General features: G+C 55.1%; 1 protein-coding gene across 2 annotated transcripts in view; it reads left to right on the forward strand.

Moving 5' to 3' along the window:
- Positions 1-18,395, forward strand: part of NOL4L (nucleolar protein 4 like) — a 127,453-nt gene that overhangs the window by 39,548 nt on the left and 69,510 nt on the right. For both annotated transcript variants that reach the window (XM_086332422.1, XM_086332423.1), the window contains exons 2-3: positions 10,671-10,826; positions 17,489-17,600. In XM_086332422.1, the coding sequence (XP_086188548.1) occupies positions 10,671-10,826; positions 17,489-17,600 (268 nt within the window). The remainder of the gene's footprint in view (positions 1-10,670; positions 10,827-17,488; positions 17,601-18,395) is intronic.

An 18,395-nucleotide genomic window follows, 5' to 3' on the forward strand; every position in this document is an offset into this window, starting at 1 on the left:
AGAGAAAGCCATGGTCCTGCCCTTAGGCTGTGAGGCAGAGAGTCCAGCCGCTGATTTAAAGCCCCCAAACTCCACCTGGCAAGAAACGGAGGCTCCCAACTCCCAGCCCTGGCCACCCTGCATTCACCCCCAGCTCCCACCGGAGCCCCGGGGAGTGGGCCACTGGTTCTTCTGTTCTTATCCCGAAAGCAGCACCCAAGCTGTTCCCTGGCTGAGATGCTGATTTGAAGCTTGGTTTGCATGTCGTTTGCACATTACTCAGTGCATGTCAGAAGGTACGAACATCTCCCTTTCCTGGAGAGGGCTGGTGGGCCCCCCTGCCCTCCTCCAGACAGCAAAAATGCCAGCCGGCTAGACAGGGAGCTGCGCCCTGGCCTCTGACAGCACCCGCCTGCTGCCACCTCCCCCATTCCCTCCTGGAGCCAAATTTAGGCAGCTCTGCTAGTGAGAGATGGGAAGAGCGGAGGCAGGAAATGGTGAGGTTGGAGACAGCCCGGCCTTGGCCCAAGCTGGGTGGGGCAGCCCCAGGGGTGCCCCTGTCCCTATAGCCCTTGGCCCAACTCCCCCCCACCACCCCACCGACCCCTCCTCCCATAGGAATGTGGGCCGGGTCGGGGGAACGCTGGGTTCTCAGCTGCAGTCCAGGGTGCCGGCTACCCTGGCCACGAGGGAGGGAGAGATGGAGGGAGGGAGGGAGGGAGGAGGTCATGGCCGGGGCAATGGGGAAGGGATCAGATAGCCTCCTCCTGCCCCAGACACCCGCCGCCACTGGGGACAGGAGCCCGCTCTGCTTCTCAGCACTTCCTGCCCCTCCTTGGTGTGCCCACCCACAGGTCCAACTGTGGGGTGGGGGGCAGGAGACATAGCTGGGCCTGTGGGGACTGGACTCCCCACTGGACTCCCCACGAAAAGCTCCATAGGCCATCTCCTCCTTGGTCTAGCCTTTCACCTTGAGGGTCTTGGTTCCCCTACCTGGGAAACGGGGAGGCTCCCAATGATTTCCAAGTGGCTATCCTCGCTGAGGGGGGCTTCCCCAGTAGCTCAGTGGTAAAGAATCCGCCTACAGTGTGGGAACAGCAGTAGATGTGGGTTCGATCCCTGGGTTGGGAAGATCCCTTGGTGGAGGGTACAGCAACCCACGCCAGTATTCTTGCCTGGAGAACTGCATGGACAGAGGAGCCTGGTGGGCTACAGTCCATAGAGTCACACTGAAGCAACTCATCACAGGACAGCGTCCTCACTGAGAGTCAGGGTTGGGGAGATCTGCAGAAATCAGTGACGTGACAGTGGCTTTAGACCTAGGAACTTCTTCGATTTCTTAGGTATGGCTAGGAGGGGCAGCTTCTCACTGATGCTGGGACAGGATGTGGGCGGGCTGAACGGTGGAAGGAGAAGGCCTGGGCTGGATTACAGCCACCAGGAACCTGGGGGTGGAGTTAATAGTGCCCGTGGCTGAGAGCATGGATACTAGGGTCTAGCTGCCTGGGTTTGAATCCCAGTTCTTCCTCTATTCTCCATGCCTGTGGGCAAGTCGCTTCAGCTTTCTGTCCCTCAGTTTCCTCACCTGTAAGATGGGGGTAGCAATCCTCCCACGGCTACTGGGAAAGTGAAATGAGGCAGCAAATGCTTGGCACGCAGTAAGCGCACCACGATGCCAGCCACCGGTGTTGATTGTCTCCCTGGGCGGTTGGGAGGCCCTTGGAGCTATAACGGATGTGGACGCGAGAGGGAGGCGCTGTAGTCTGGTGGTTCAATGGGCATCGGGATGGGGGTTCAAGTCTGAGTGACCCTGGGCAAATGGCCACACCCCGCTGCGCCCTGGGCGGGGAACAGCAGAGGCGCCTACCGCAGAGGGTCTGGGAGGATTACACAGATCAGGCTTGGCACGGCGCCTGGCACATAGCGGGCGCTCCCTGAAGGAGAGCTGGCCAGATCGAATGGTACCGCCCCGCACAAAGGACAGGTGGGCAGCGTCCCAGGAGGGCGGAGAGCGGAGCAGGTGCGCGGAGAGTGGGGAGGCGGGGCCTGGAGAGGGGGAGCGCTCTGGCCGGCGGACGGGCGCGCGCGCGCAGCAGGTGCGTGTCCAGTGGGCGGGGTCCCGCGCGGGCGGGGTCTCCAGGTGAGCGGGCGCGCGCCTAGAGGCCGGAGACCGGGCTGAGGCGCGCCGCCCCGGCCCACCCGCCGGAAAGCGTCCCTGTGTCTTTAATGCCCTTCTCCTCGCGTTCCCCCCCCAACCCCCTTTGTGCGCCCCCCCAGCCGGGCTGCAGCCGCGGAGCCGTCCCCCCTGCACTGACAGCTGGTATCTAATTACTGTGTGAGAATGGAAAGTCAGGCTGTCCCAGCTCCGGGGAGAGGGGATTAACGTCTCCTGCAGAATACACTTCCTCTGGTGGGTTGCCATGGTTACTCTCATTACCTGCCTGCCCGCGAGGAGCCCGCGCGAACCGCTCCAGCAGGCCTTCCGAACCCGGGCCCGGCGCGCGCGCGCCTCCCGGCCCCTCCCCACCGAGGCGCACGCGCGTGCGCCGTGGGGGGAGCGCGAGCCGCCTCACCCGCGTCCCCCGCCCCCCGCCCCAGCAGCTGTCAGTGGCGCGCGCGGCCCGGCCAGCCCCAGCGCGCGCTGTCAACAGTCATTAGCGCGGGCCTCTCCCCTCCCCCTCCAGCCCCTCCTCTTCCCCCCGCCCCCCAGCCCGGGGTGGGGCCCGCACCTGGGGCCCGCTTGTTAGCGCGCCCGGGCGGCCCGCTGCAGCCCCGAAGGGACCCACCCGCGGGGCCCCGCTTGGCTCAGGACCGCCCCCTTCCGCCTAGAAACCCCCGCTCAGGGACCCCATTCCCTGCCCTTGGCCGCAATGCCCGAGGGAGGCGGGTCCCCAGAATCCTGGAGCGCGCCTCTCCATAGTAGTGGTGACCGGGTCATTTATGGAAGTTCTGCCCGGGGCAGGGGCTGTTTGTGCATCCTTTGGGTTCCCATAAGCGTCCTGTGAGGTGGCGAAAGGCACTGTACATACCGTGTCCCCTCTACACAGGAGGAAACTGAGGCCCAGGGTCCGGGCTGGATTGTCCTCAGACCTCTGACTTTTGGAGCCCCTGCACCCTCCTGGCACCCCCAGGCCAGAATCCCTGTCCCCCAGGCCCTACTCTATCTGGCCTGAGAGTGCCCCAGCTACCTCCTCCCTCCATCCCTTAAACCGGGGTCATTGCTCCTCTGCGGCCAAGAGGGGAGCGCTTTGGACCACTGCTCCCCTCTTTCTCTCTCCCCCGCCCCTCACTTTCCAGACATCCCAAGAGTTAACAAAAGGAAAAAAAAAGAAATATTCAGAGCTGAAGGATATGGCTGTTGTTTGGGGCCCCATCCCAGGCACCTTGCCCTGTGGCCTGGGGTGTGCCTTTTGGTCCCTGGCGTGATTTGATAGAAGATGGAGGTTCAGCGAAGCAGAAAGGAGGTCTTGGAATATATGAGGCCTGCTCCAGATGGCAGGTGCACCGCGGTGGCCGCTCCGCACTAGCAGTTGGAGATTGTGCACGGGATGGAGAAGAGGCAGGTGCTACAATGAGTCTTCCACGCCTTGTTTTTGTGTTATTTATTTATGGGGTGGGGGGTGGTCTCATCCCTCAGTCCTGTCCAGGGCTAGTGCAACCATGGGTCCAGAAATTCTGGCTACAGTATAACCATGGGTCCTGAAATTCTGGCATGAATCTTTATCTTGGAGTTTTTTTGGTTTGGGTTTCCAGTCTGAAGGTAGATAGTATTCATACAGGAAAGAAATTAAAATACTGTCCTTGTCCCACTAAAACAGTAGCCCCTGTCAGTCATCTGATCGTTTTTATAAACTATGACTGGCTTCTCTGGGAGGTTCTGAGGAGAAAATTTCTGGATATTTGGATGAAGGTCTTCATTCTACTTTCCTATTCTTTTCATTCTCTTAGTTTAGTTTGCTTTTAAAATTTCGTCTCCTATCCGTTTCTCTCAGAGGACCCTTTGCAGGAAGCTGACTCCTCCCCCTTGGTCTTCTTTCAGCCCTACCAGGAGTTGAAAGGAGAACTTTTTTTTTGTGGAAAGGAGAACTTTTGTGGGAACTCCCCAAAACTGTTACCCCCATTTCCAAAACCTTGGTCCTGCCTGAACTTATTAAAATGTGGTTTGGGGCATGAGAGGGACAGTTCCAGAAGTTGGGAGGTTGTTGCTGTTCAGTCACTCAGTCGTGTCTGACTTTTTGCAACCCCATAGCCTGCAGCACATCAGGCTTCCCTGTCCTTCACCATCTCTCAGAGCTTGCTCAAACTCATGTCCATTGAATCAGTGATGGCATCCAACCATCTCATCCTCTGTTACCCACTTCTAAGTTGGGAGGAGCAGGCAGCTAATACTTGCTGTAGCTTTTGCCTGTTGTCCTGGCTGGCCTACGTGGGATGGAGCAGTATCCTCACACTTGCCCATACAATCTACCCCCTGAAGTCCTGGGCTCCCAAACAACTGGTCGCCAAAGATGTGTTTCACTAGGGGTGGATTCTCCTCGTGGACTTTATCCTGTAACGGCAATCTTGTTGATTTTTGCTCTTTGTTGAGAGCTGCACCGAAAGGGCTCATCCTACGGACTGTTTCTGTGGTTTCTTCCTCTTGAAGAAGGAACCCAGTTGAGAAATGTCCCCACTGTTTAGCCACATTCTCTTAATCATAGACACTTGGCTGCTGGAAGGTACCTGCCTCTAATATAGTGGTGGTAGCGCACTAGATGGCACCCTGGTGGCCTGAAAGGGTGTACCACCTTGATAGGTATGTAACTTATTACCAGCCAGTGACTTTGAAGTTCCAGTGGAGATGACAGAACTGCAATCCCTTAGCAATTGAACCTTACTTGCCATCAAGGTGAGGAGTCCATTTAATTGGCTTAGTGAGGAGACAGGCAAGATTCAATCAGACTCAGGAGCTCACCTGAGGATGACTCCTCACAACAGTCCATAAGGCTACCCGGGCAGGGGCCTGGGAAGATATACTCATCTTCCTTGTAGGTTTGCAGCCCTGGACGCAGCAGTCCTCCTTATATTGAGCATTCAGATTGTTTGAGGAAACTGAGGAAGCCAGAAAAGACTGGTCAAGGGATGACCTGCTTAAGAATTAATTTCACCAGGAAGGACTTTAAAACTCCAATGTCAGGATGCTGGGCACTCCTTCTCTTTCTACCCATAATCCCCAGCAAGTCTCTGGGTAGGTGTTTCAAATTCATACTCAAGTTGCCCAATAAGAATCTTTTGTCCCCACCGTTAGGAAAATGGGCACTCACTAGAGAAGAAAGTATTAACATATTAGGCCCAGCAGCACAGAAAATATTTATATTCATTATCCAATGCCAGTTGCCTTACTAGCCACCTCCCTGTCTCAATCACAGAGACATTCTAATCAGCAGTTCTCAAACTCTGTCCCGCCTTAGAATCATCTGGGGGCCTATTAAAACCCTCAACATGTCAAATTTGGTAGGTCTGAGGTGGGACCTGAGAATCACATTTCTAACACGTTCTCAGGTGATGCCTAGGGACCACACTTTGCAAACCATTCCTGTACATGCGTGCATGCTAAGTTGCTGCAGTCTGTCCGACTCTTTGTGACCCCCAAGGACTGTAACCCGCCAGGCTCCTCTGTCCATAGGGATTCTGCAGACAAGAATACTGGAGTGGGTTGCCATGTCCTCCTCTTCTGAGTCTCTGAAAGTCTCCAGACTTAAGAGGCTCAAACCCGAGTCTCTTAAGTCTCCTGTATTGGCAGGTGGGTTCTTTACCACTAGCACCGCCTGGGAAGCCCAACCATTGTTATAAATATTCTGAAATACCAGCCTTACTGAAGTAGACATTTGGTGATTTCTTCAATGACTCGCGATCTGGCCTTTAGAACTCAAATAGGGTGGTTTTAAGGAAGATGGTAATATCCAAGAAAGTTTGCAGCTCTATGTATTTGGGGGGGGAGCGGGGCACTGTGCTGCATGTCATACAGGATCTTAGCTCCCCAATCAGGGATTGAATCCTGGCCCGCTGCAGTGAGAGCACAGAGTCTTAGCCACTGGACCAACAGAAAAGCCCCTCCCTGAATTTTTAAAATTTATTCATTTATTTATGGCTGTGCTGGGTCTTTGGTGCCTGCAGGCTTTTCTCTAGTTGTTGTGCATAGGCTTCTCACTGCATCGGCTTCTCTTGTGTAGCACAGGCTCTAGGGCACATGGGCTTCAGTAGTTGCAGCTCCTAGGCTCTGGGCACTGGCTCAGTCGTTGTGACACCCGGGCTTCGTTGCTCTGAGGCATATGGGATCTTCCTGGATCAGGGATCGAACCCAGGTCTCCTGCATTGACATGCAGATTCTTTACCACCAAGCCACCAGGGAACCCCCTTCCTTGAATTTTTAAAAGCTATTGCCATGTCTGGTTTTGTTGGCCCAAGTCTGATGGGCTGTTTTGGAATTAGCTGTTTCAAAAAGATGTAGTATGTTACCATGGCAATATTCTCCCCCACGCAGGAAGGCCCCAGAGGTTGGTCCTGCACAACTGACCATGTGTGTTTCATGGCTTTTCCCAGGGGGTGCTGCAGGGCTCCATGCCATCACTCCTGGTTGGCATTCCCAGGAAGCGGGGAATAGTCAAGAAGCTCCATCCAGCCCCACTGTTTATCCAGCCTGTAAATGAAGTGAGCTTCCTTTGTCAACCCAGGGCCCAGGTTGCTTAGGGCTATGGATCAGACTAAGCTAACTCGAGGACTAAGCAGAGGCGGTTGGCAGGGGCATCCCAAGGCTAAGGAGAAGGTGCTGTCCGATCCCTTAATTAGCAGCCTTTGCCTTGTAGTACTGCGTCTGGATTCTCAGCTAGGAAAAGCATGCCTCTCCTGCAGCATTTAGCATGAAGGTTATTACCTCTGTGAACGTAGGGCATGGCAGAGTTGTCTGCAGCACGTGACTGCCGTGGGATCCCTTTGTTCTCTTCCCAGGGTTCTCCTTGAAGGCCACACAGATATCCTGATGTTCCTCCCTCAGGGTGTAGTACGCATGGTGTCCAGGTGGCCGCAGCTCACCAGAGGACAGTTCACGGTGTGGCTCTGCAGACACTGTGTGGTTTGAATTCTGGTTGCTAAGGGCCCTCTTCTTTCCTGTGTGCATCTCTGCAGTTGAGATAGACCGATTACAGGACTCAGGGTTGAACAGGAGGGAAGAGCACAGCCCTTGGTGTTTTGTTTTGTTTTTTATAAGCTGTGCTGGGTCTTCGCTGCAGCATGCTGACTTTCTCTCCTTGCTGCTTGAGGGGCTTAGTTGACCCACAGCAGGTAGGATCTTAGTTCCCTGACCAGGGATCGAACCCACATCCCCTGCATGGGAACTGCTGGACCACCAGGGAAGTGGTCCTCATAACCCATTTTTAAAGAGGGAGCAACCCTGAAGAGTTTCTCTGAGATAATTTTATGGTCACGTTGGGCCAGGTTGATTACCCACGTCTGCCTGTGAATGGAGGTGGAGGACTGGGACAGAGGCAGGCCAGGCGCTGGGAGTGTGTTTTGCTTTTAATCTGGGTTAGTTAATTATACTTGGACTTTAGGAAAGCTTATTCCAAGTTTGTGTGACATTCTTAGCAGGTTATTTTGCATAAGACTTTGTATCTCTTCTGCTGGTGGGTATTACCTTGGGGGACCCCTTCTGTAACCTGAATGGATTAGAGGGACAGGAGATGAGAATGGATCCCTAAACACAGAATGTCCATGCTCGGTGGGTCTGAAGGGGAAAGATGAATGTTTCAAGCCTGTATGTGGCAGATGCCTGACATATTCTTACTTAGCCTTGGAACCACATCCAACTAGGACTTTGTAAGCTCATTTTACAGGTGTGAGGAAAATGAGTTTTAAGAGGTCAAGAAGTGACCTGCGCAAGGTCACCAAGTTGGTTAGGGGACACTTTTCCATCCCACCTAATCTAAAATATTATCTTTCATCAGATTGTTTTCTTTCTCCACTCCTTCTCATCCAATTTTGTAAACTTTTTCCATAAGTGTCTGTGTTCTGGCCTCAAGCAGTTTTATGACCAGAGAGGTCTATTCACTTGTAGGCATCTAAACCCATCATTATGCCTCTGGATTCAAATTATCAAAGTTTAGAACTACCTACCCCATTATACCTTTTAAAAAATATAACTTTTAAAATTAGCAGACACTTTTGGTGTTAAGAAAAATAAATTAACAAAGCAAAACACAAATTAATAGGCACACAGGGAACTGAAAGTCGCTTAGTCGTGTCTGAGTCTCTGTGACCCCGTGAACTATACAGTCCATGGAATTCTCCAGGCCAGAAAACTGGAGTGGGTAGCCTTTCCCTTCTCCAGGGGATCTTCCCAACCCAGGGATCGAACCCAGGTCTCCTGCATTGCAGGCGGATTCTTTAACAGCTGAGCCTCAAGGGAAGCCCCAGACACACAGAAAAGTATACAAATTGTAAGTGTTCAGATCAATGGCCTTTTATAAACTGAACCCATCCTGATCAAGAAATAGAAACCCAGTTATACCTTCATTCTTAGAGGTTCTGTTGTTTGTTTTTGCCAACATGAACCTCTGGTTAGAAGTGTGTTATAACTGATCTCTCATATTTGTCCCATTCAGCTCTACCATGGCAGTATTTGAAGATCTCTAAAGTGCTGGTAGTTACACGTCAGCTAATAAATGAGTTAATCACTGATGAGCCCAGGAATTCAGAGGGGGACTTCAGATACCCTCAAGAAAGAGATAACAGTAACTTCTGAGGGGGTTTAAGAAGAGAAAAGTATGGAATTTTATACCTCATAAGTGAAGCTCAGGGAAGTTGAAGAGTTTGCCTACAATCTCCCAGCAGGCAAGCAGGACCAGCAGGCAACTCTTTCTACACAGGTGGGCACACATACACCCCCCCAGATATTTGCTGAGAAGTCCCCATTGCCATGGATGCTAACTTGGGAGAAAGCCATTGGCTCGAAGGCCTGTGCAAGGCCAGTGAGGGCACCAGCCAGCGCCATCACTCATGGGCACTGCCCACTAGGCCTGGGGTTTGGTCCCTCCACCCCAGAGGCCTTTCCTCTCCCATCTGCTCTCAAGTGGGCCACTGGCAAAGAGACAGCCCCGCTATCCTACCAGGGCAGGTTGAGAAAGTTGCAGGATAAAAGCAAACCCTGACTGGCTGGAATGTGCTGTGAGTGAGCGTCGCATTCAGTGTGGCCTCGATTCCCCTCTGACGACAAAGACCAACGTCCTGAGCCAGCCCTTCCACTTACCAGCCACCGTCCCACAGGCAGGTCCTGACCCTCACAGTCTCCCAGGTTGGTTGCGATGTTCAGCCCCGTCCTGGCTAGGGGAAACTTGGCAGTCGGCAAAACACTTCTTAATGACAATATTTATCCAGGAGTTCCCATGGTTGGGCTTGATGCTAAGAGTTGGATGCATATTTCATTTACTCCTCTCCATAGCTCATGGGAAGGGGCCTTCTGTTTTCCCCATTTTCTCGATAAAGGACCCGAGGCTCAGAGAAGCAAGATACCTGCTCAGAGTCACACAGCCACTTAAATGATGGGGCCCAACTGACACTGAAGAAGCATGTGGCTAAACTACCCCTCCTGGCAGCTGCCTATAACCAGGCCGTCATTCAGCAGTTATTTATTGAGCCTACTATGTGTCAGGCATCGTTCTAGGTGATAGGGAGACAGCTGTGAGCCGACAGAAGAACCCCGCCCCACACACTTCCACTCCCTCCTCCAAAGAGCTGACATTCTTGAGTGGGGGGTCCTTTGGGGAAGAATCCTCTGGGAGATTTGTGTTCCAAGCACTTTTACAGAAAAGCCCGCCTCCTTTTTCCCCACCCCTCTGCTTACTCTTCCTCTTTGACACCCCCCAGAGCCCTCCAGGTCTCCCCTTACGGAGAGGGTGGCAGAGAGCCCAGTACCCCTGAGATCCTGGCACACCTTTTTGGGGCCAGCTGACAACACTCGTGCCAGCCCAGTAAGAGGCTCAGGGGGGCCCCACGGCCACCCCACTCACACAGCCTGCCACCTCCACATGGCCTTGTGTGTGTTATTTCTGTGTCTCCACACACAAAGAGCCCTGGTGCTGTTGCTGGTGCTCAGCTGCTGGAGTAGGGAGGCGGGCAGCGGTGAAAAGCTTTTCTGAAAGGCCAGGGTGAGGCAGGAGTCACCCAGGTGATGTGAGCCGTTCCCCTGGGCCCCCAGCCCGGGACCACAGTGAAAGGTTACTGCTAATTGGCGAGCTCCTGATGGGGACGCATCTATTTAGCACCCCCCTCCCCACCTCCCCAGAGACTTCCAGGATGGTCTTGGCACAGCGTGCAATTCGAAAGCTCCCCGCCTGAGTCTGGCACAATCTGTCTGAAATTGTGAACATGGAGGCTCTTGGGTTTTTAATTTGTATTTTTCCTTGTTGTTTCTCTCTGCCCATTGTTTCTGGTAGATTTCGTAGCAGCAGCCACCCTTGACTCTGGTTGCCCCCTCCCTGTGGCCCTCTGAGCAGGCTCCTGTCGCCCCCGGGTCCCCCCAGACCTACCCTCGGAAGGCCTGGCGGGGGTCAGCGAGCAGCAGCGTGCCTGCCCCCGCCCTGCTGCCCGGCCGCAGGGCCCAGCTCTCACCCCGCCGTCATCCCTGACACTAACACAGCTTGTCCACCCTGTCGCAGGGGGCAGATGGCCTGTCGGAGCCGGAGGGCATCTCTCTGAAGCGGGTCGCTGTGGTGGAAGATTTCTTTGACATCATCTACTCGATGCATGTGGAGAGCTCAGCGGAGCCCGGCAAAGCCCCCAAGCACGCTGGGCAGAAGAAAACCTACCGAGCGGTGAGATTTCTGTCTCTTGGCCTCTGCTGGCAGCCCCAGGCCTTGGCAGGAGGCCATGGGCTCCGCACATGTTGGGCAGGGGGCGGGGCAGGGAGCTGAGGCGTGATGAAACGGCCTTTGGGGATCCAGGGGGGCACGGGGCAAGGGCATGGCAGCCAGAGATGGCTCACAGGGCGAGGGGGCGGGCTCTGTGGTCAGAGCACAAAGGAGAAGCAGGTTGAAGGGGGTGAGAGGGAGGGAAGGAGAGGGACGAGGAGGGCAGGAGGAAAGCTCTCCTCTTCCTGGTTTCTGCTTTGCTCCATTCCCCACCCCCCAGCTTGGGGCCGCGGTTGGAGGAGGGGGAGGCCAGATAATAGTAATCGGCAGAGCAAACGCTTCCATGGCCTTCGCTGTGTGCCAGACCTGTCCGAATACTCCCTGTGTGTGAGTGCATTCAAGCCCCTACAATGCAAGTCAGTGCCAGAAGTTCCCCAGGGGACTTCTGAGGACCTGGGCCCCGCCCTCAAGGACAGCACAGCTTGACTGGGGCTGGGGAGGCTGAGAGAAACAGAAATGTTTCCAAGACTAGCTTCAGGGGAACAAGAACCAAGGCACCTGGGCGTTCAGCCGCAGTCCCTCCAGACACCAACGTTCAGTCCGTGAAGCGGCCTTCACGGAGCGGGTGGCAGGTCAGCCAGCAGTCTAAGCTTTGGGTAGGCAGAAGGGAGCAGAGGTGGCCACCTAGGATGGGAGACATCACACGGAAGACTGTCGAGGGCACGGTGGCCACAGCCTGTCTGGGTTCTGGTCGCATCCCCGCATTGGCCCCCATTGCCATGGCTTATGCCCAGCTCTGAACCGCTTGTCCAGCACCCACCACTAAACCAGGAAGCCAAGCACTTCATGTTCACTCAAGCCTCTCACCAGTCCTGTGATGGAGGCGCCGTGGCCCATTTCACAGTTAAGGCAACTGCGGCCCAGGGAGTTAAACTACCACTCTAAGGCCACACAGCCCGGAGGCAGCGGTCAGCCGGGGTCTCACTCCCCGCTCTGTGTTGACTTTCTCTTTGGCTTCCTAGAGGCCTACCCCTCTGTGATGGGCCTTCCTTACCCAAAGTAGATGCCAACCCCTCCAAGTTCTTTTCTAAATAGCCTTGGAGTATGGCAGAGGTGGCCTGTGTAAGTCTATAATTTCCCCATATGACCTGATTAAAAAAAAAATCCAACCATCTGGTTTGTTCTTGATCTCAGAAGATGACCTTTGTTAAATGTGTCTTAAGGATGGACCCACATGCCAAAGCCCTCAGAGAGAGGAGGGGTCAGGCTGAGGGAAGCAGGAGATGACTGTACCACCTGCCCCGCCCTGCAGCTCAGGACTTGTGTGATGGGGAGTGACTTGTGGGAAGGGAGTTCTGAGGGTATTTCCACTGGAGGATCATAAATGGAGGGAAGGACTCCTGAGCTGGGGCCCATGTGGGCCCCTTGGTGCTGATGATACCCCGTGCACTTTCTCAGCATTGAAGTTGCCATGCTGGGAGCCGGCTCATGCCAGGCTGTGTGCTGAGCACGTCCCCTGCGCCGGCTCTCAGAGCCATCACGCGGATGAAGGGTATAAGGATGAAGCAGGCGCTACCATTACAGAGGAGGAAAGCGAGGCTCAGAGAGATGATTAAGCCTGCCTTGAGGTCACCCAGCTGATGTTCAGAGTCAGGCACCTGGCTCAGAGCCTGTGCCCTGACCACTAGACACGCTGCCTTGCTGCAGACGTCTTGTGGCCAGTTCGCAAGCCCACTGACTTGCTTGTCAAAGTGGATAGGCTTAGGCTGACTGGACTGTGTGATTTCTCTGGTCCCATGGGTACCCAGCCCCAAACCTTACCCTCAGGCACTTCCTGGGTGTTCATTAAGGCTGGGGTCGGTGACCTCCGTGCTGCAGAAAGGGCGAGGCTGGCTGCGCCCACCAGGCTCTGTGTCTCTGGGCCAAGTGGACGTCCAGCCCTTGGCTCTGCGCTTCCTGGCTTCTCGTCCATATGCCCGCCGCGTGCCCCACTTCCCGCTGCCCAGCCTGGAGCTGGCACATGACTGGCAACGAGCCAGCTGGGCTGTGCTCAGAGCTGGAATTTCAGCAGCAGGGCCAAGGCAGAGGGAGCAGGCCAGGCCCTCCTGCTGTGGGTGTGCGGCCAAGGGGACCACTGCACCCCCTTCCTCCCCCGTGCACCTCCTCTCCCTTCCCCCACTTCCCCATCTGTCATCCTTTACCTTTTGGGGGGGCAGGGTGATGGGGACGCTTTTGTCCTCCTCTTTTTACCTGCTCCCATTTGCCTCAACCCAAGCCTAGCTCTTCAGCCCCATCCATGCCGGCTAGGAGACTCGGTGCTGATGGCTGCAGAGGGGTACAGCCTGGCACCTCAGGGTTTGCATCAGGCCCTTTGGAGGGTTTTTTGGACCTATCTGTGTATGCTTTGCCAAACCTGAATTCTGGGACTGCCTCGCTGTCTCTGGGGGCACCTGGGACTTTATGAAGTCTTATAGGCCTGGGGTGCCCGAGGGAGCAGGGGACTGCAGGAGAGATGGGCAGTCTTGTTCAAAGCATTAAAGGAGGCACACTCTTCAATAGGAAAAGAACTTTTTAGCACCTACCACTGTCCAGCAGTGGATCGGGGAGGGCAGGTAAGGAGCTTTCTGAAACTAGGTCTATGAGCCAGGGGTTGATGACCATTGACAATGGACACTACAGGGAGTCCCCATCTTGGGCAGGAAGCCCTGCCTTAACTTTGCCTCTGATGCCACATGGCCTAAGGTCCAGAGGACCCCAGGGAGTCTTGCCAAGGCAGAGCTATGTGTTCTACAAAGTTCTCTGAGCCCACATAGAGGACTGGTCCTTTTTCAAGGAGTGTTTCTAATGTCTGTGCTTAGTCGCTCAGTTGTGTCTGACTCTTTGAGACCCCATGGATTGTAGCCCACCAGGCTCCTCTGTCCATGGGGATTCTCCAGGCAAGAATACTGGAGTGGGTTGCCATGCCCTCCTCCAGGGGATCTTTCCAACCCAGGGATCTATCCCAGGTCTCCCACATTGCAGGCGGATTCTTTTCCACCAGGGAAGCTGAAGAATACTGAAGCGGGTAGTCTATCCCGTCTCCAGGGGATCTTCTCGACCCAGGAATCGAACCGGGGTCTCCTGCATTGCAGGTGGATTCTTTACCAGGGAAGCTTGTTTCTGATGTCTCATGAAAGTGAAAGTCGCTCAGTTGTGTCCAACTGTTTGGACCCAGGCCAGAATTCTCCAAACCAGAATACTGGAGTGGGTAGCCGTTCTCTTCTCTAGGGGATCTTCCCAACCCAGGGATCGAACCCAGGTCTCCCTCATTGCAGGTAGATCTTTACCAGCTGAGCCGCCAGGGAAGCCCTGATGTCTGCACCCACCTGAATCAGAGTGAGTGTTGTTGCTTCCTTCCTCTCTCCCGGGGTGCTGGAAGGCGAGGTCGGGCTTTGGAGCCCTGATCTGACTGCCCAGACCACTTTGGAGTTGGGGCCAGATGTGGTCAGCAGCTGCTCCAGGCCCACCACGTGCTAATCCGCCCTCAGGGCAGAAGGAGGATCTTGTAGAGTGGTGCAAATCCCCCCAATTGGCCTCATCTGTCTTTGTCGGCCTCTGAGTTGGGGAGTGAAAATGGGGCCTTGCAAGTCAGCGACTCTGCAAATAGCTTCTGCACTCCCTCCCAATGAAATCTCACTCAGCTTTTCCCAGTAAGAAAAACATAAAAGGCAGATTCAGGTATCGGTCTCAACATCCAGGCTGGAGGCCTGAGAGCAAGGCAACAGACAGTCCAGGGCCGCCGAGAGCTGCTGGGCGGGGATGGGCCCCTTCTTAAATGCAGCAGCTCTGTCTTTATCTGTGTCACGTTTTGGGCTTCAGGATAAGAGTCTATTTCCAGAACAGTGTCTGTAGCTCTAAAACTATCAGAAAACCACCATCCTGCTGACTAGGGCATCAGCTGGGATGATCCTCCACGTCTCAGCTCACCCTGTGGTCCTGTGGCCTCGGGCATCTGTGCAGCCAAACAGAAAGGGAGGTCCCATTTCTCACGTGGATGAGGCAGGAGCATGAACCAAAAGATGCCCACAGGAGGTTGAAGGCCTTGGTAGGGAAGGCATCCTCCTCCATTCAGGTCCTACAGCAGCGCAGAGCTGGACATTTTACTGACGCCCCACGGGAGCTCTTAGTGAGACTGCAGACCATCCAGCCGCATAGGGCCCTCGGACAGCTCCAAGGGCTTCTCACCCACCTGCCTTGGGTTTGCCCGTCTGCCCTTCTGTGGGATCCAGAGCCAGAAGTTGTGCACCCAGTGCACCAGCGCCCTGTGGCACTCCAGCCAGCCTTTGCATCTGCTGGGTCTCTGCTAAGGCCCAGGCCCCTGGGCACTTTCTGGTAACTGCCCCTGTATCCTCAGTGGGCCAGGCGGCAAGCAGGGCCTCTGGCCACGCCACGGGCAGCCCTAAGCAGAGCAGCCCAGCCAGGCAGGCCCTCCCTAAGCCCTGTAGAATCTGTCTCTGCCCAGCGGTCAAAGAGCTCCATGCGTTGAAGTCAGGCTTTCCCCATGGTATCAACCTTTCTTCCTCTCCCAGCAGACTGCAACCCTCCTCCTCCGCGTGCTCAGCTCAGCTCTTCTGAGGCCTGACCTGGATGCCCCAGCTCAGTTCCTTAGGAGGTCATCTGTTGGCCCAACTCAGCCTCAGCCCTCTGCCTGACCCAGAGGGCGTCCCTCCCTCTTCCCTTTACTCCTATAGCTGTCAGCCCCTCAAGAGGACCCGTCCCTCCCAACCCCCTGGGCCCGAGAGGGACCTGCTGCCCTGAGACTTCCAGGCGGCCCCAGGCTAGGGATAAAGATGTCCCCGTGTGTGGCAGGAGAGCCCAGCCCCGTGTCTTCGCCCTCAGACCTTCCCATCCACTGGTTCTAATTGGAGAGCAGGGGTTTGCCCTTGTTCCTGACCTCCAGAGGAAGGCAATCAGACAAAGAATTTGGAAGGGAGATAACTCATCAAGGAGCCTGCCTGCTCCGCAGAGCATCAAATCAGCTGAGAAATAACAATTGTGTCACCAAAATTAACTCTGCATTTGCAGCCAGCCACCAGGCAGGACTGGCCCATGGAGCTCCACAGGCAGCAGAGCCCAAGCCTGTCCTCCAAGGGCCTGGCCGCAGGGCGGGGGGCACGGGGAAGGAGAGCCTGGCAACCCTCTTGAGTCCCCTTCTCTCTGCCCCACCCTGCCCCCCTTCCTGGCCACCACAGAGATGGAGCAGGGTGCGTGTGCATCCCGAAGGAACAGACCAGGTGTGTCCTGGAGAGCAGCTCACCCCCCACCAATACCCTGCTGTGGGCTGACCAAAGCCCTCGGCCAACTTTCCCGGCTGGGCTGCGGCAAGGACGGAGGAACGCTGGGGTGATGCTGCCCCTTAGTGGAGAGAGTGAGACGGCCCAGGCTCTGGGAAATGTGTGAAACCCGCAACCGGGCAGCTGCCGGCTTCAGCCAGAGAACCTGGGCCCAAGAGGTCCCTCCAGCCCCCTCAGGCAGCCAAACCAGGACCAACCTGGTTTTTCCCAAAACCCAGAGCAAGAGGAGAGGACTGAGCTGCTGGGACTACACCCCGCTTCTTCCCCACTCCCCCACCCAGCTGCTTTCTTGTGTTCCCTGACATCGCTTTCACCTTCCCTCCCACACTGCTGACTCTTTCTCCATAGCTAGGGGAGGCCCTCTGGAGGCAGCTCTGAGGGTGACCTGGAGCTTCGGCTCTAGTCTGGCACTATTATAAAGAGCTGTGTGACCTTAAGTGAATTGGTTCACTTCTCTGGGCCTTGTGACCTTGCCTGGAACACGGGGCTTCCTGAAAGCCTGTCCAATTTGAGGCATTTCACAGCTGTCTTGGGTCTGTGACTAGGTCAAGGAATAGCCTGTAGAACGTGGGGCTCTGTTTATAGGCCCGCAGCCGGTAGATTTATAAGTGGGGCTCACTTTATCCTTCTCTGAAAGTGGGAGTTGTTTCCTCCTACCCTGGAGCTGCTGCTGCTGCTGCTGCTAAGTCGCTTCAGTCGTGTCCGACTCTGCGCGACCCCATAGATGGCAGCCCACCAGGCTCCCCCATCCCTGGGATTCTCCAGGCAAGAATACTGGAGTGGGTTGCCATTTCCTTCTCCAATGCATGAAAGTGAAAAGTGAAAGTGAAGTCGCTCAGTCGTGTCCGACCCCCAGCGACCCCATGGACTGCAGCTCACCAGGCTCCTCTGTCCATGGGATTTTCCAGGCAAGAGTACTGGAGTGGGGTGCCATTGCCTTCTCCCTGGAGCAGTGTTTCTCAACTCATTCTTCAGTAGCAGTGATGAAATGACCTGAGAGGAATATTCCCAATTTATGAGAACACAGGTTATAGACTAGATGATGTTTCAGTGTTTTGCTTTTATAATTTTTAAGCTTCCTTCATTTAAAATTTTAAAACTACTGGTATTCTGCGAAAGTACTGACTCATTTCTATGGCTGAGACTCTTAAGACATCTGCCTCTTGCTCCTCAAATCCCTGCCCTTCCTGGCAAGGGCCAAGTGCCTGCCACCAAAGCAGATCCCTTGGTGACCCGGTGAGCAAGCTGCCTCCGCACGGATCCGTGTAACAGCCAGCCTCCTCTCTCCCCCAGATCGCGGAGACCTACGCCTTCCTTCCACGGGAAGCCGTGACCCGGTTCCTGATGAGCTGCACGGAGTGTCAGAAGAGGATGCACTTTAATTCCAACGGCCTGGAGCCCAAAGGTAGGGGAGCAGGTGGACGGGCTGGAGGCCTGGGGGAGGCTGTGCAGGGGAGGGGCTCTTCCCCAGCAGGGCCTGCCCTTTGCTGGCAGGGACAGAAAAGTGCATGACCAGCAGCTGTCATAATTCCCAGGGGCCAGCATGGGTCCATGGAGCTGCCCAGAGAGCCTCATTTTAGGTTTGGTTTGTTATGGTTGTTTTTTTTAATGTCAAGTTTCACTTAAAAACCAACAGTACATTCCTACTGCCCTTCAACACTCTCTTCTCCCACCGAGGTTGCAGACGGAAATGGCCACCTCACCCCATTTCCTAAACTCTGCAGTCCTCGCCACCCAGGTCCTCCCCCCCACCCCCGGCAGTATCCACGTGGATCTGGTCTCACTGACCTGACTGTGCCCTCGCTAGGGACAGGAGCACAGCCCTCGCTGCATGCGCCTTTCTACCCTACAGCCGCCTTCCTGCCGTTAGTAGTAGGCTTCCCTAAGTCTTTGTCCCCTGCCCTTTACCCCCAGTGCACACCCAGATCTGTGGGGATTGGTTAGAATTGAAAATGCCCAGAGGGACTTTCTTGGTGGTTCCATGGTAAGACACTGCACTTGCACGGCACGGGGCACAAGTTCGATCCTTAGTCAGGGAACTAAGATCCCGCATGCCACACAGTGAAGCCAAAAAATAGGGAAAAAAGAGAAGATGCCCAGAGCATGTGTGATCAGTCCAAGCTGGTCCCTTAGACAGACATCCATGCTCTCTAGCTCTTCCCTGCAAGGACCCCCACCTCAGTCCCCCCAAAGCTTCACC

Source organism: Bos grunniens, chromosome 13, assembly GCF_055505025.1.
Source record: "Bos grunniens cultivar Pamir isolate PY7600 chromosome 13, Bosgru_T2T1.0, whole genome shotgun sequence".
In the NCBI taxonomy this organism is placed as follows: domain Eukaryota; kingdom Metazoa; phylum Chordata; class Mammalia; order Artiodactyla; family Bovidae; genus Bos; species Bos grunniens.